The sequence below is a fragment of the Bidens hawaiensis genome, unplaced genomic scaffold, assembly GCF_021521415.1.
Source record: "Bidens hawaiensis isolate Kalapana, Puna unplaced genomic scaffold, B.hawaiensis_p1.1 tig00014257_1, whole genome shotgun sequence".
Lineage (NCBI taxonomy): Eukaryota > Viridiplantae > Streptophyta > Magnoliopsida > Asterales > Asteraceae > Bidens > Bidens hawaiensis.
In genome coordinates, this window is record NW_027492228.1 from 390,308 (window position 1) to 408,486 (window position 18,179).

Genomic DNA, 18,179 nt, shown 5'->3' on the forward strand with positions numbered 1-18,179 from the left:
ACACTACACTAGTCACCTTCATTCTTTCTCATATCTAGCGATCATAGCATATAATACATTAATTTTGTTTAGAAACTTTAAATCTTATTTAAATTAAGTTTGACTCATCAGCTGAAAAAGCCAACCAATTGTCGTTTAAATTGTACGAAATCAGCTAGATTTTATTTTACTGTTTGCAACTTTGCATCTTATGCATATCTAACACGGCCTTGCTTCACAAACAAATAATATTGGACCTTAAATCGTGAAGTTATTTGACGAATTTCTTTTAATTCATGTTTTCTATAGACTTGAACCTAAGATCTCCCTTTTTCAAACCTAGTTTGTCCCTTGAATCGTGCAGTTACTAGTTGAAACCGACGAACACGACCGGATGTTTGGAGCATATATCAATTTATTAATTCATATTTTAATCTTGTTTGTACTTTGTTTTATATATAACTTTTCAAATGTTTATAAAGTTATTTTGACTTTGTAACCCATGCAACTGCTAAGACGACTAGTTTCATAAATAGTTTGATTATGACGTGAGAAATTAAATTTTATTAATCTAAATTTCAACTAAATGGTTGCAAACAATCTGTACTGATGATTTAACAAATGATGCTTTGAATATTTTTTTTTTCAGTCACAAGAGTACGTGATCTCACTCGCATAATCATTTTTTGGGAAAAAATTGTGAAAAAAATGAGTTTTCTTCACAAAGTACAAAAATGTAATTTCAGTAAACTTTAGACATAGTTATTTATATGTAACTAGAATTAATATAAATTTGAAATATTTCATTTATGTTCTATCATGTGAGAGCTTCACAACGTTGAAGAAACACTAATCGACCACGGGCAGATTACGGATAACCTGGGGGTTAAATAGATGTTTCCCACGAGGGGTTAGATCCGGCAAAGATGGTTCTTCTGATAACCTGCAAAACAGACACCGTGAGCTCGTCACTGAGAAGGGGGGGTTCCTCCTTGTGACCACCCTCCGGCGTGAGAATCAGACTAGATTGCTCTTAAATATAAATGTATATTAAGAGATTGCTAGAGCAGATATCAGGTTTAAGATGTAAGATACAAGATAAGATGAGATGATCATACCATTTGGGGTATTTATAGCCGAAGGTAGGTTTCCAAGAGGGTATAGCCGGCTGAATAGTATTCCTGTTCTACCAACTGTGGCCTACGCACGTGCCATGCTGGCCGTTGGTGGGTAGGCAGCGGCTGACAATGACCAGGCCTGCTGTGTACTATTCCTTTTCCACCAACTGCAGACTATGCACGTGGTATGACAGGAGTTGGTGAGTAGGTAGCGGCTAATAGTGACATACAGTACAAGAGCATGCTGCTCGCCATACTGTTGTCAATGGGCTGTCGTATCTCTGGTCAGATCTTTTGCCCCTACCTCGTCAGGTACAGTACAAAAGATCTTCCAGTATCGTACGGACTGGCTCATTTGGGCGGGAGTATTCCCCCTCCCGCCTTTGTGCGGGATTGTTCCCGGCTTTGCTCATTCCTTCAGGTGACTACTGAATTATTGAGAGCTAAGTGCCTTGTGCGTGTAGCCTTGCTGCGCGGGTGGCCTTCCCTGATGGCTTGTATCCGCAGCTGCGGGAACAGGCAGAGTACTTCACAATTGGGAGGCATTTCCTGCGGGAACAGCTTGCGTACTGCGCGTAAGGACGTCACGTCTCTGAGCATGGTGGGTCCTGCGGATCCAGTTGGTTTCTGCGCAGACGTCTCTCTTCAAGGTGAGTCCTGTGGGTCCAACTGGGCTCTGCTGGGACCTACCTCTTCACCAATGAAGTAGATATAGATGCTTAAAGTTGGCCATTTGAAATATCAAAGTTGTCACCTTAGATGGTAGATAAAGATAAGCACTCCTCACTTAGTACTCCCATTAAAGATCACACTCAAATGAAAACTTGAAAGGTAATGCATGCTTAAGTTCTATATGCGCACAACGTTATCAATGTGGCACTTTGATGACACACTCTCATCGCTCATGTGCTCGTGTCCTCCTTGACAGTACACACCGCCACATAGGGATGGGCAAATTCGGTACCGGTACCGAAATCGGTACCGATTTGGTACCGTCGGTACCGAATCAGTACCAAAGTTTTAAGTTTCGGGACCGGTACCGGTATTTCCCGAATTTTTACCTTCAATACCGGTACCGTCCCAGTACCGTACCAGTACCGAACCGAATATTTCGGTACCGGTACCGGTACCAAGAATTTATAAATTTCAGGACTGGGATTTTCGGTACCGGTACCGATCTCATCCCTACTGCTACATACGAATTCTATTTGGAGATCCGCAATCTGTTTTTAAAGACACATGCTGAACACGAACTCTCAACCACCTTTTTTTTCCAGTTTACCATTTCTTGTAGTTTATTTTATATAGTTGTAGCATTTTACTTTCCAATAAGAATCGTGCTTTGCTTTTTTTTATTTCATTTTCTTATTGTAATTTGAATTAATAATAAAGTGTTATATATTAATCTATGAATAGTCTCTACAACATTATATATTCATCAATAATTTCCACTTTATTTCCTCACATAGATTATTATGAGTAAAATGAGGAAACATTAATTCTTCTCTATGAACAAAATTGAGTAGAAATCAAATATAAATTGTGTGTAAATCTATGTGAGTGTTATTGCTCTTGTCAACAAAAATACAAATTATGATTCTCACATGTTAAATTTATAGTATGGATTATTATTGATAGATTAATTATATTTTAGATTGTAAAAACCCATAGAAGCCTTTAATAAAATACATATATGATTGGCTCCCCTAAATGATGACCATGGAAGTCAATTTTGGCCGTAGTGTCTACTAACCGGATATTTAAGTCAAAGGGTTAAGATTACACATAACGATAATGAAGCAAACAAGTGGAGATAAAGAGGGGATTTGACACATATCGATAAAGTGGAGATGCAATAAAATATTGGAAGCATGGGCTTAGTATTCAACTATAATACTATTATATATAGTCTTAAAAAATATATTTGGTTAGTATCAAGTATTCTATGAAAAAGGCCAGGATGTCATCTAGGAAAATTACTAAAATAACTTTTTTCCTGGCATCTAGAAAATCACTAAAATAACTTTTTGGCATAATGCATATTAGGTAACCTATACATTGGTAAAAACGAGTTCAAAACAAATATTTCATAATCTGTAGCCACATCCAAACACGCAAAAGTATAATAAAACTTATTCCAACCTTTAAGGTGTGCATAACACCTCAACGTTGAGCCGAAAAAATGAAGGAATGCGGGGATGATTCCGCGCACCCCATACCCTCTCTCGTCACACCCTTTTCGACCATTAGGGGGGCAGACAATTGCCGAACGACTAAGAAATAATAATAATAATAATAATAATAATAATAATAATAATAATAATAATAATACCTTTTCAACATTTAAACTATCTTAGAAATACCACATTTCAATTCAATTTTTTATACACTTTCTACTCCTTTTCTACTCTTATAAAACTTATGAACCCCAATGGCCCACCTTACAAACTAAGCCAAACCTACTTGGTTCACAGCGCATCCCAAATCTACTCGGTTCACTTCCCACTCCAAACCTATTTATACAAAAGCATCCCAGTCCAACAAGTGCTTCGGGTTTCCAAGAAAATCAAATTGTCCTTGACCTAAAAGACGAGGAGGTGGAGAGCACGGATGAACCACCGTGCTTGCCCAAGAGGAGTAAAGGTAAATGAGTAGTGACCGTTGAATGCCGTAAAAGATGTTGATGTGGCACAGAGTTGGCAAAAGATACTTCTTACTAAAATATGACTGTTGTGTATGTTCTATCAAATGGTTGCACAACACCGTCTTGACACTCACAAACGAGCAAGCCCTCACATTTGCGTTGCATGACGCACCGTTTGTGGTTAAGGAAAGCCCATGGACAAAATTTGTGGGCCCCATTTTATCTTCTTTTTTTTTCGGAATGACCAAGTAACGCCGGATACTCCGTACGCGACCTTCATTGGTTAAAGGTAGCCCGAGCCTGCCACGAGTCCGGACGGACGGAGCCCCTAGCGGTCCACCTATTGAGGGATTCCCCAGACAAAACCCGACCCCCACGCCCGCCAAACGGCACGGTAGCGAGGAGCCGGTAAAACCGGGTGAGATAAGGACTCGAACCCTGACAAACCATGGTCATCGCTCATATCTCCCATATAAATTGGTGATAGTAAGGTTTGAACCCCCTACCTCTCACTAGTAAAATAAGTGCTTTACCATTGAGTCATATCCAATTTATATCCATTTTATCTTCTAATTATTATAATAATCAATATGCATTACTATGATATATGAACAATAAATAGTAGTAATGATAAAAAGAAATTTCTAAATGACATGACAATACTTAAATGAATAGTAAGTGAAGCAATCATAAAGACCAACTTTTCAATAGTATTAATTAGAGAAATAGAATACGAATTTAAGAAGATGATGACGATAATGACGTGGAAGTTGTGGAATGGGAAACTCATGTATTAACCGAACTCATTAACGTATCAACCTAACAATATTAACTTGCCAGTTGTCACAACCTAATTAGGGAAACCTCCACAAAGGCATGCCCTAACTCCACATAATTACCAACTTATCCTCCTATTCTTACTTCCATTGTATTTTATTATTAAATAAACTTAATTAACCAATACTATAATTTACACTAGTCACTAGGTTCATATAACGTATTATATCATCGTAACTCTTGTTTTATTTCAATAAAAATCACAAGAAACCCACTCTAGAGACATGATTTTGATACCCATGTGAATTACGAATAGCAATTGATACCTTATATTGAATCGGTACTGTAGATGCCAATTTAATTAACAACTTTTTGAAGTTTTGAGATTGTATGACACAATTCAGTATTTTGTCTAGTTTTTGTCTTAGGTACCGTTATCCAACTTTTATAAATTTCGGTATTTGTATTTTTGGTACCAAGCTTATCCTAATGTGTGTGATCACAAAATGCATGATGTACTTTACGAAATACAGTATCAAAATGAAAGTTCATGAATCAACAAGAGTAACTGTTTTGTAATGTTAAATAATTAAAAAAAAAACATGTTGCATTAACAAAAATCAAAATTTCATTGTAGTTTTCAAAATGTGATTTTATCTTTTATACAAAAATTAGGGTAAATGCTTGTCCCCTAGAGGCTTCTACCTCTATATATACCTCACATATTTTATTCATTCCACCCCACACAACTCTTCTTGATCTCTCTTTAAAACCTTATTGCATCTCTCTCCACCAACGACCACCATGCCAGAGGCACCAAACAACAATATTGTCGACTACAGTCTGACTGAAAAGAACAAGAAATCTCTTCAATTCATTGAAGATGTCACCTCGGACCCGGACGAGGTTCAGCTACGTGTTCTCTCGGACATCCTCACCCAAAATGCCGCGGTGGAATACCTCCACCGCCACAGTCTGTCCGGCCAAACAGACCGTGAGACATTCAAGAAACTCATTCCAGTCATCACATACGAAGACCTCCAACCAGATATCACACGTATTGCCAATGGAGATAAATCTCCTATATTATCTTCTCACCCCATTTCAGAATTCTTAACAAGGTACGTGACTCATTATTATTATTATTATTATTATTATTATTATTAAATAATAATAATAATAATATGACCTCCATCATGATATCAAGGGATGCATTAGCATCTTGTTGGCGTTGACATTTTTTTTTTCCTAAAAAAGGCATGAATAGGAATAATATTATTGAATGGAAAATATTGCCATTAACATCTTTGTCTACTTAAAAGCAATCTAATATAACTTCTAAGTATACCAAGATGATGATTATTATTATTATTATTATTATTATTATTATTATTATTATTAACTCACATGCTCTCTAGACCTACTTTAAGCATACCTTTAACTTTAATGAGAAAAAAATATGTGATATCTAACATGAGTTTTTGAAAACTATTCAGTTCAGGGACGTCAGGAGGTGAAAGAAAGTTGATGCCAACCATAGAAGCCGAGCTCGGGAGAAGGTCGCTACTATACAGTCTTTTGATGCCAGTGATGAACCAGTTTGTACCGGGTTTGGATAAAGGAAAAGGAATGTATTTCTTGTTTGTGAAATCCGAGTCCAAGACCCCGGGTGGGCTTGTGGCACGACCCGTTTTAACTAGTTACTATAAAAGCAACCATTTTAAGGAAAGACCATACGACCCGTATACAAACTACACGAGCCCAAATGAGACCATTTTGTGTCAAGACTCATTTCAAAGCATGTATTCACAAATGCTTTGTGGGTTGTGTTTGAACCAGGAGGTTCTTCGGGTCGGTGCGGTTTTTGCCTCTGGGTTCATCCGTGCCATCCGGTTTCTAGAGAAGCATTGGGCGCTTCTGTGTGAGGATATCCGGACTGGCACGATGAACCCAATGATCACCGACCCGGTGGTTAAGGAAGCGATGCTTCGGGTGTTGAAACCTAACGCACCGCTTGCTGAGTTTATCGAGCGGGAGTGCTCGAAAAGCTCGTGGCAAGGGATTATTACTAGGATTTGGCCCAACACCAAGTATGTTGACGTGATAGTTACTGGGACCATGTCGCAATACATACCGACTCTTGATTATTATAGCAATGGCTTGCCTCTTGTGTGCACCATGTATGCTTCTTCTGAATGTTATTTTGGTGTCAATTTGAACCCACTTTGTAAATCTAGTGAAGTGGCTTACACCCTTATCCCCACCATGGCATACTTTGAGTTCTTACCGGTCGGTGCCGACGGTCAAGACCAAGAACGGAAGCCCGTTGACCTGTCCGAGGTTAAACTCGGCCAAGATTACGAGCTTGTTGTCACCACTTACGCGGGTAAGTTTCTATTTTATCTAAACTTAAACAAATACTATATTGATTATTAAAGACTGTTCTTCACTTAAAAACTTACGGGGCCCACCAATACCTTGTACAGGACTTTACAGGTATAGAGTTGGTGATGTGTTACGAGTTGCAGGTTTCAAGAACAAAGCGCCACAATTTAGTTTCATTTGTAGAAAGAATGTGGCTTTGAGTATAGACTCGGACAAAACCGACGAAGTCGAGTTGCACCAAGCGATCGAGAAGGCATCGAACCATCTGGTCCCGTTTGAAGCGACCTTGATCGAGTACACGAGCTTTGCCGACACCACCACAATCCCGGGCCACTATGTAATCTTTTGGGAGCTAAGTGTAAAAGGCTCATCAACCCATGTTCCACCATCGGTGCTCGAAGATTGTTGCATCGCCATTGAAGAGTCGCTAAACAGTGTTTATCGACAGGGCCGGGCTTCAGACAAGTCGATCGGGCCACTTGAGATCAGGCTCGTGGAGCCCGGCACGTTCGATAAACTTATGGATTACGCGATTAGTTTAGGTGCATCGATTAACCAGTACAAAACACCAAGATGTGTGAAATTCGCACCTATTATCGAGCTGTTGAACTCGTTGGTGGTGTCGAATTACTTCAGCCCGAAGTGCCCAAAATGGGTTCCTGGCCATAAGCAGTGGAATAATATGAATTAAAGAGCTTGAGGGAAGAGATTCTGATGATGATGCATGATTATTATTATTATGAAGCAAGAATGTGATTTAGATAGTATTATTATTATGTACAAAAGCAGTTTGGTGTTTTAAGAAAAGATCATGTTTTGGATTTGAAGTACGTTGTTGAGTTAATTTGTGGAATTTAATGTAATAGTTTAAGGAATTAATGTTGTTAGAATCCAGCCAGGAATCCTGCCCACTAGAATTTCATGGGGTGATATATATGATGGACTATATATTAATAATTCCTAGGAAAGTAAACTACCTTTTCTTGCCTCTACTTGTGTTTTTTCTTGTCCTCTTTATTTCCTTTATTTCCAATACTAGCCATTAATTTGATTAAGGAACACGTTATAAAGGTGTAACTTTTTATCTTTTAAAGTAATAACTAGATTTTATCCCTGATTACGGTTTTAAATTATTTATTTTTAATATTTATATTTGTATACTTGGATTTTAATTTTATTTATTATAAGAAAGTTAATAATTAATCTAATTGAGTTTTAATGACTAAATAGTTACACAAATAAATGATATGTTATAATTCGGTTAAAAAACTATCTGGGTTTGGTGATACCCATTACCCGTTTATTTTTTTATTAAAAAATTGTTTCTTAATTATAAATAATATCTTTTTTTTAAATAAAATAGGATATTAATTTTTAGTATATCTCTATTTTATAGGATTTTCATATCAACTATTTAATGAGATTAATTTTTAATATAATGAGATGTTATAACCCGTTTAAAAGTTATCTAGGTTTGTGAAACATTTACCCGTGAATTCGGGTCAAATGCTTGAGAAGCTTTAATTTACAAATAAAACAATTTGATGGCTTGAGAGAATGGTTGTTTTACATTTTTCGTTTTTTATATTAGTTTTTGAATTTTAATTTTCTTTATTGTAAGAAGGTTAATAATATACTTAAGAACTATCTGGATTTAGTAACCCATGACCCGCTTATGTGTTTTACTATAAAATTGTTTATTAATTATAAGTAGATATTAAATTTTAGTATATCCCTATTTTATAGGATTTTCATATCAAATAATTGGTAAGATTAATTTTTAATTTAATAAGATGTTATAACCCGTTTAAGAGCTATCTGGTTTTGTTAAGACTCATACCCATAAATTTGGGTTTAATCAATGAGAGGCATCCATTTAAAAATCAAGCAATATGGTGGCTTCCATAAAAGATGAGAGCGACCATATCGCAACACGTCGGATTTTAGGGGTTTCGTTTATGTATATTATAGATAAGATATATGTTCCTAATAAAGTTAGAAATTTATGCTATTAAATAATGGTAATGGCTCAACACAATAATCAATAAATTTTATTAAGTTGTGACTTTTTCAGTTTTTATTTCTAAAGATAAACCTTTAAATTTGTGGCCTTTTAATTTAGTTTATTTTTACAAAAAAAAATAATAAAAAAAAAATAAATAATAATAATAATAATAATAATAATAATAAATACGCATGGCGTTTAGACTGGATTGAGTGTTGAGGCACGGTAAAACAAGCTTTATAACTATTTTAATTTTTACACTAGATATAAAAGCATCACCGATGGTGACAAAAAATTCATCGATAGTCTGTAACGAACAAGATTATCTACCAATAAAAATCTAACGAGTAGTTACCGATGGATTATCATAGGTAGCCGTTTTTACTAACAAATATGACTTCTATGATGGTCCTTTATTTTGTAGTAAGATAAGATATTGGTTTTCTTACAGAATTACTAATTAATTTAGTTGTTGCATGCAATGACATTCAATCACCCAATCAGAATACGACATTTGTATTATTGCTTGTCAGGCTAACCAACGTAAAAATGACTAAGTTATACGTAAAGGTGATTCATACGTTAATTATTAATAATTAGGTTTCCTTTTGATAAAAATTTTATAATAGTGAAATTAATCTAATATATCTAATCTAACTTTATTAATAAAAGAAAATAATAAAAATGATGTGACAATCTCACATTCATTCTTAGTATAACTTTTTTTCTTATTTATTTTATCTATTCATGGGTTATGGACAAAACCATTTTGTTAAATGAGTCATTATTTCTTTTCTAATCTTTCATCTCATTAATTATCATATCTATTCACGGGTCATGGGTCAAAATAATTTTGACAAAAGGGTTATAATTTCATTTATAATTCTCTATTTCATAATCTTATTTATCCTACATATCCATGGGGCATTGATCAAAACAATTTTAACAATATTTCCCTTATAATTTTCAAATCTCTCATCTCCTTCATTATAGTTATCAATGGGTAATGAGTCAAAACAATTTTAACAAATGTTGCATATTGTTGTAAACTTGTAATTATTCATCTCATTCTAATTTTTAAATTTGAGATTATAGACTTTTTATTATTTGTAGTATATTTTTATTTTCTTCTTACCTTTAATTTTGTTCATGTTTTTTTTAAGAAAATTTTATTTATTTTTATTATTTAACAAATCCCGTCTAATACATGGGTTCAAAAGCTAGTATTTATATAAATGAATATAAAAATAATATTCTTTTGTATTATAAATTAGTATAATTGAGAACTTAGTGTCACAAAAATTTTTTAGGTCTATGACTTTGATTATTATGTATTTACCTTCAAGATTTATTCAAACTACTGAATTGGTTTAATGGTTAATAGAATGCTTCATAGATCTTGATAGATATACTAATTAGTCTAAGTTCAAGTCCACGAAATAGCATCTTTTTTTTTTGCCTTTTTTTTCTTATAGGTTTTATTTGTTTATTTCTTTAAATATGACAAAATTATTTTTAAGGTTTAGTTCTTGCATAGGTAATGAACCTAATTGATACCGATATAATTCGCATTGAGTCGTTGTAACGCAAATGCCTTTGTTTTAATAATGTTAACTTCACGGAACTATTTTTTGGGTTTAGTTCTGAAATATAACAACGTTAGCTAACACTGACTAAAAGCAACGACTGTTTTTTACAACCAAATAAGCGTTGTTTTAAATATGTAAGAATTTTTGTATCACATGCAATACGAGTATCACTACTATTCTTGGTGTTTACTAATTTGTGGTGTTTACTAATTTGTGTTTTGGGTTTAATGTATGTACAGGCACGAACCAAGCTAATACCAACAGAATTCGTGCCCATTACCACCACGGACGGGTTGCTCCCTAGTTATTAATAAAAAAATCACTCAATTTCACTTTGAAATACTAAATTCACTCAACTTGAAACAAATGAAAAAAAATCATTAAAACAACCTTTTATCTTACGACACTAATAAAAAAATGTTAAAGCTTATGTGTCAAACCCATATTTCACCTAATTCCTAATCTATTATCTCATTCATTCTAGCTACTAATGGGTCATGGGTTAAAACCAATTTGTCAAATGGGTTATAACATACTATGGATTATATTTATTATTGAATCAAGTGTTATTTTTATACATAAGATTTGACCAACTACACAAGTTTAGTAACTTTTTTTAAAATTTCTTACAAATCAACACCTGGTGTTTTCAAAATTATGTTATTTTAGTACTTTTCGTTAACCTTATTTGTTTTTTAAATTAAGTCTACATTAAATTATTCACAAGTACTTTGAGAATCACAACTGAAATAACAAACATTATTTATCTTTATTATTTGACAAAACCCGTGTAATACACGGGTTCAAAAGCTGGTATGTTATGTACCTTAAACTTAAAGGTATCTATTAATGGACATAGTTTTACTGTTTTAGCAGATTAAAATAATGAGTGATTAAGTATTAAATTAATCATAATAATACGACATTTATTTTTTTTCTTCATTTATTTGTTTTTCTTTTGTTTTTCTTTTTCTCAATTTTTTTAAATGAAAATGTTGTACATCTATCGTTATACTTTGAGAGTTAACAAGTCATTATTTAGAAAAAAAAAGTTCAACATTACGTGCTTTTAAACAAGTTTATGAACGTTAATATAAAAAAAATGTTTAGTGATTTTTTAGTGTATTTTTATGAGTTCGAGGGTTTTGCATGGAACCAAAAATTTCTTCATAAAAAATAAAAAGTATTTGTGTTGGTTTTATATATAAAATAAATACCAAACTTAATTATACATAGTTAATTTAATAACTTTTACGAAATTGAAGATCAATAACTAATGTAATAATATATCAGGTTGATACCATAAAGAACAATATACTTTCTTACTGTTAACGAAAGGTTACTCACCCTATTTTTGACGGTGGCAGCCCAACCAAATTAGTGGCGTGCCTAAAGTAAAAGATTTTTTTGAGGTCTTTACCAAAAGTTAAAAAACTAAATTGTAAAATTTATAATTTTTATTTTAAAATTTACCGAGTGTTTATCGTGTTTCATATATGAAACTATGATACCTTGGATTTTCAATTAATAAAATAACGTGATGTCGTGATGTATATAATACAAATTCAAGGTAGATAGCTAGGGAAAAATTAAAACAAAATAAATAAGAAATGATATGAAGAATCAATAAACATAAAAAAAAATACAGCTTAAGTGAGTGGGAGTCAAACTTGGGTGAGAGTCGGAAAAGCTTTAATTTTAAAAGTTAAAAAACATGCAGGAAACCACTAGGCCAGCGTGCAATATTGTCCCTTTTTTCAATTATACATTATTAGAAGGCATTTCTCTATATATAAAATAGTTAATTTCAAATGGGGGACCTTATTTTCTTCGAGGGCTCAACCCTAGCTTGGCCCAGCACTACTGTTGGGCCGGCCCTGATTTTTTATATTAAAGGTCTCTTGTAAAAAGTAAAAGAAAAAAAATCACCAAACTAATTTTTATACATCAAATACTTTACCATGTCTAAAATGCAAGTATACTGATTCGTTCATTCTTAAACTAGCCAAATTAATATGGTAATTTCTCCTGCTTTTTTTTCAAAAATGTTGAATGTTCGTTATTAAATTTTGACCAAAGTGGGAGCTGACAAATCATTATTTTAAAGTAATAGCAAGTATTTGCATTTTAATCAAGTTTATGGTTTGCGTTTTAGACAAGTTTATGTACGTCAAAACTTTTGTAAGTTAAGTTAAAGAAGTTAATAGAAATTAATAAATATATATAGATCTTTTACACCGGCCACCTTTAATTTATTTCAACTCTCTCTATGTTTTTAGATGATTTATTTATGAAATTAAAGGAGAATGGCGGCAAAACTAACAGTAGCAGTTGCAGTACTGTCTGCTTTTTTAAACTCCCACTAGTTTTATCCTAAAAGACAAAACATTGATCCAGCATCCATCAACCAAATTATGTGTTGGCAAATTTTGGTTCAAAAGCAAAAGATAAGTTGATGGGTGAAATAAATAATGTGAGTGATTTTGTATAGAGAAATGTGGATAATATATAAAGAACAAAGTCGATCTGGTGGTCGGACAGAAGATATTGGCGAATAATTTCTGACCATAGACGACAACTGTACGGGCTATTGAGTTAAAGCAGCAAGCAGTAGCACTACTACAGTAGTAAGGTAAGGTGTTTGATACAATTGCTCTGTGAAAATAACTGTGTCTACCCTTTGCCTCTACCTTTTTGTTTGTCGTCTTCCATTATTTTCCTATGCCATTCATTATGGTTATCAGTGGATATCATGCATTTATTTATTTTCTGTTGGGAAAAATATCTGTATTGATATGATTTATGAAAAAGGTGATGGTATGCGTATATCTTTTGTAGTATCAATCAATTCATGTGAAATACGGGCGTATAGATCTGATATATGATGGTTTAGTTTTTGAATACATCTGGTATCGAAATGTATACTCCTTGTATAAAGGTGTATATCTCTTGTATACGGGTATTTGGTCGTTAAAATAAATTAGAGGATACAAAAGTTAAGTTGGTGGATTTTGTACGTCAAAATCAATAAGAGAAACACATAATGATGGACATATCGAAAATCCCACATGACTAAAATCATAGAATGATTGAAAGAGTGATGGAGAGAAAGATGAACTCATTTTTTCAGTTATTATTCAACTGTTAAAAACTACCAGCTAACTCTTAACATTTAACAAACTTTTTAAACTAACTAAAATCATATATTAGAAATATATAGAATCCGAACCCCCCCCCCCCCCCTCCTATTTCGCAACTTGAAGGTAGTGAAAGCCCCAACTTAGACAAAAGAAAGTAATGCTGAGGACCAGCTAAACTTTTAGTAAACACGTCTACGAGCTAAATTTTTGTAGGGATATGAGAGAGATTGATAAGACCATCTTGGAGCCTTCCCTTTACAAAATGATAATCCAATTAAATGTGTTTGGTACGCTCATGATAAACTGGATTCTTAGCTATGTGAATGGCTGCTTGGCTATCACATTTGAGTGGAATGGGAACAACAGGTGGAAGAGATAACTCATGTAGAAGCCATGTAAGCCATGCTAACTCAACAGTTACCCTTCTCATAGATTTGTATCCAGCTTCAGCTGAACTAAGGGATATTGTAGGTTGCTTCTTAGATTTCTAAGAGATGGCGTTGCCACCAAGAAGAATAAAATAGCCACTAATCGATCTATGTGTATTAGGACAAGATGCCCAATCAGACTCACAAAAGGCTTCAATTATTAAATCGGATGTTTTGTTGAAAAACAAACCATAAGAAACAGTCCTTTTGAAATATCTAAGAGTATGCATAGCTGCAAGTGAATGATATTGAAGAAACACTAATCGACCCCGGGCAGATTACGGATAATCTGGGGGTTAAATAGATGTTTCCCACGAGGATGAGGTCCAGCAAAGAAAGTTGTTCTTCAGGTGACCTGCAAAACAGACACCGTAAGCTCGTCACTGAGAAGGGGGGGGTTCCTCCTTGTGACCACCCTCCGGCGTGAGAATCAGACTAGATTGCTCTGAATATAAGTGTATATTAAGAGATTGCTAGAGAAGATAAGATAATGAGATATCAGATGATGTCCTTACCATTCCAATGTGTTGGAGTATTTATAGCCGGAGGTAGGTTTCCAAGAAGGTACAGCCGGCTGAATAGTATTCCTGTTCTACCAACAGTGGGCTACGCGCAAGCCATGCTGGTTGGTGGATAGGCAGCGGCCGATAGTGACAAGGTCGGCTGTATACTGTTCCTTTACTGCCGGCTATGCACTGTTCCACCAACTGTAGGCTACGCACGTCCCATAGTAAGGGTTGGTGAGTAGGCAGCGGCTAATAGTGACAAACAGTACTAGAGGGTGCTCCTCCTCGTACTGTTGTCGGTGAGCTGTCACCCTGTGATTGGTTCATGGGCTGTTTTGGTCAGATCGTCTGTTTTGCCCATACCTTGGCAGGTATAGTACAAAAGATCTTCCAGAAGCATACGGACTGGCTCATTTGGGCGGGAGTATTCCCGCCTTGCTCATTCCTTCAGGTGACATTACTGAAGTAGCAAGAGTTAGTGCCTTGTGCGTGTAGCCTTGCTATCAGTGCGGGTAGCCTTCCCTGATGGCTTGTATCCGCAACTGCGGGAACAAGCGGGGTACTTCACCATTAGGAGGCTTTCCCTGCGGGTACAGTTGGCGTACTGCGCGTAAGGTCTTCTCTGAGCATGGTGGGTCCTGCGGAAGCAGTTGGTCGTTGCGCAGACGTCCCTCTTCAAGGTGAGTCTTGCGGGTCCAACTGGGCTCTGCTGGGACCTACCTCTTCAAGTCCCCCAGTCCAATGTTCTTCTCATGAATTATTAATAAGTGAGGTGAACTTTTGGACTTTAGCAAGGGGTTTTGAAAAGGGTTTTTAGTTTTAAGGTTTTCCGTGGGGATTCTTCCCGCGGTTTTCCTAATGTCACGCAGAAATTCCCGACTTTTCTGCTTAATCTTTGGGTATGAAGCGGGTAGGTCTGTAACCTCCTCGCAACTCAGGAGCGTTGAGTCCCACTTGTGTGGATTCTCCATGGGGTTTTGGTAGTTTTGAACATAGTGATCAATTATGTTAAAACCACCAATTCCATCTTGGAGTTTCAAACAATATAGTTTTCGACGTTCCCGCTATGCGGGGATGTTATTCCCGTTTCCGCAAGCATGGCCCAGAAGATCCTTCTTGGTTTGAATTCCCCGCGGAGCGCTAAGTATGTGAAGGGTTTTGCCTTGACACTGTACCCGCACTCGTCTTACGGTTACTTTACTTCCAAGGTATTCCTGGCGTCAATTCCCTGCGGGTGCTAAGTATGTGAAGGGTTTTGCCTTAACACTGTACTCGCACCTGTCTTATAGTTACTTGGTTGCCAAGGTAAGGGGTATTTTCCCGCTTTTGAATCTTTTTGAAATTTTGAAATTCGAAGAGTTGGTGAAAGGATAAGAACAGTCCAAACTATTGAAACGTCGTCTGACGGTTTCTTCTGACAGTGTCAGGACGTGCAGGAAGTTATGGCGACGTGACAGTATATGGTCATTCCAGGCGCTTTTTCAGGCGCGTGGGCGCGAATTTTCGGGCACGTGGCCGCGAAATTAATGGCACGCGTCCTTTCAACAGCTGTTGCCAGCTTGCTATTTGCCACGTGTCATAGTTTCATTGCACATGCGATTTCTCTCTCTTCCGCATTAAATTCATCGCATTGATTGCGATTAGTATATAAAGGGGGAGAGGGTCCTTTGTAATCCACACTTTCACTTTTCTCTTCATCTTCAAAACGATTTCCGGCGAATACTCACCTTTTCAGTCGAGCATTCTCTTGAAATCGTTCTCTTCTTTCATACCTGCAAGATGTCTTCTGCTCACGATCTTGAGGCTACAGCCCAGGAGGCTGGGGTGTACGCCGAGAACCCGTCATCCACGTCCGACAAGGATGACAAGAGTACTGCTGGCGAGTGCCAGTGTGCTCTGCCTGTCGATCTATATCAGTACATCGTCAGGAAGTTCATGCTCTAGTCTTTCGAGCCTGAGTTTCCTGAACCTCACCAGACGGTGTATGATGCCCCCAGAGGCAAGATCGGGGTATATGCCGCATTCTTTTTCTATGGGAATCTTAGGTTCCCCTTGACGAAGTTTGTGTACCGTGTTCTGGAGAGGCACGGTGTACACCTGACCGAGGTACACCCGATGGCGATCGCGAAGATTCGCCACTTCGAGTGGGTGTGCCGGATTCTGGGCGTTGAGCCCTTCGTCGACCGCCTGATGACCTTCTACTCTTGGAGGTGCATCCAGGGGTGGTATACTCTGATAACCCGGATCAAGGGTTTGAAGATTTGCGCAACCGAGCGCAGTCTTCGTTCATGGAAGCGGGAGTTCTTTTATATCTCCGCTCGCGCCATCCCCCATGCCATGAAGTTCAAGAATGAGCAAGCACTCCCCAGCCTTCACGCCTCCAACTACCAGGAGGCGGAATGGTTCTCAAAGATTTCCCGAGTCCAATCTCCGATTTACCGCTTTGTGGAGTCCGGGATGGTGATGCTCGGGATGAGCCGGGTGTGGAAGGATGCGGAGGCGCAAAAGATCCCGATCGTCCTTGAATACGGTTTGAACTCTGTCCCTTACGGTATGCTCTGTCTTCTTTGTTTATATAGGTTTGTCTTCTAACTGTTTTTCTTTTATTTCAGAGGGGAACGACTTGCAGTCGCTCCTGCATCCGCGGGAGGCTGATAGTCCCGCTCGGATGGGTACTCGTGCTCTAGATGATAACGAGTTGCCCATCCTTGAACAGACGGCGGATCGGTTCGTGGAGGTCTACCCGCCAGGCCACGAGATCCTGAGCGCCAGGCGGCCAGGTAAGGCGTTATTCAACCCTCGACCCCTCAATGCTGAAACCTCTGCTGGAATTCCTCTAATCTTGTGTTCTGATGAGGAATCCGCAGATGGTCCTCCGTTGGTGCGGAAGAAGAAGGCTGCCGGCGGGAAGGGGAAGGCGAAGGTGGCCTCCACTGCCGATCCGGTGCCTCGGTCTGATTCAGAGACCGAGAGCGAGGAGGTGGCGGGGAACCCTGGTGGTGATAAGACCACTGCTCCAGAGGCTGCGACGACTGTCACCTCCGGAGAGCCCAGGATGACGACGATGAGCGGCGTAAAGAGGCCGGCTCCATCGGGTTCGTCCCCGCCTGTCCGCACTTTTAGGCTCAAGAAAACCCGTAAGTACAAACTTCCTTTATTTTTAACTTCATAGCTTTCCATCATTAATACTTATCTCCTTTGTGCAGGCGTGGATGCTACCGCATTCCAGGGTGGAGCGGGGAGGAGTACCTCCGGACCCATGACGGTAGGCTTGGTCAGCCTACCTGAGGCGACGACCCAGGCGGCTGCGCCTGCTTCAGTTGGTTCAGTTGCTCACCCCGTTGAGCCAACTGTTCCAACTGTGATGACATCACCGCCGGCTGTCAGTGCCATATTTACTGAATCTTTCACTGAGCCGGCGGTTACTTTTTCTGCGGACTCCGCAGCGGCGACCACGGTTGTGAGTTCACCTACGGTGAGTTCGCCTCCGTTGGTTTCTACTACCGCGGCGGCTTTCACCATGCCTCCTCCGTCATCGGCAACGACGGCCGATCCTTCAGGTATGCTTGGGGCTTCTCGCCAACCTCTGCCTCCTTCCCATCTGCCTG

The 18,179-nt window shown here is 37.5% G+C and overlaps 1 protein-coding gene across 1 annotated transcript; it reads left to right on the forward strand.

The window, feature by feature from the left end:
* The first annotated feature begins 5,215 nt into the window (after positions 1 to 5,215).
* On the forward strand, positions 5,216 to 7,594 carry LOC143546176 (indole-3-acetic acid-amido synthetase GH3.5-like). Its single transcript, XM_077037892.1, has 3 exons — positions 5,216 to 5,639; positions 6,015 to 6,904; positions 7,005 to 7,594. Exons 1-3 carry the CDS (start codon positions 5,323 to 5,325, stop codon positions 7,592 to 7,594), a joined length of 1,797 nt encoding a protein of 598 aa, XP_076894007.1. The 5' UTR covers positions 5,216 to 5,322.
* Positions 7,595 to 18,179: the final 10,585 nt, after the last annotated feature.

Coding starts and splice junctions, on each gene's coding strand:
- LOC143546176 (XM_077037892.1), top strand. CDS start 5,323: ATGCCAGAGGCACCAAACAACAATATTGTCGACTACAGTCTGACTGAA. Junction 5,640..6,014: donor ATTTCAGAATTCTTAACAAG/GTACGTGACTCA, acceptor AAAACTATTCAG/TTCAGGGACGTCAGGAGGTG. Junction 6,905..7,004: donor TGTTGTCACCACTTACGCGG/GTAAGTTTCTAT, acceptor TACCTTGTACAG/GACTTTACAGGTATAGAGTT.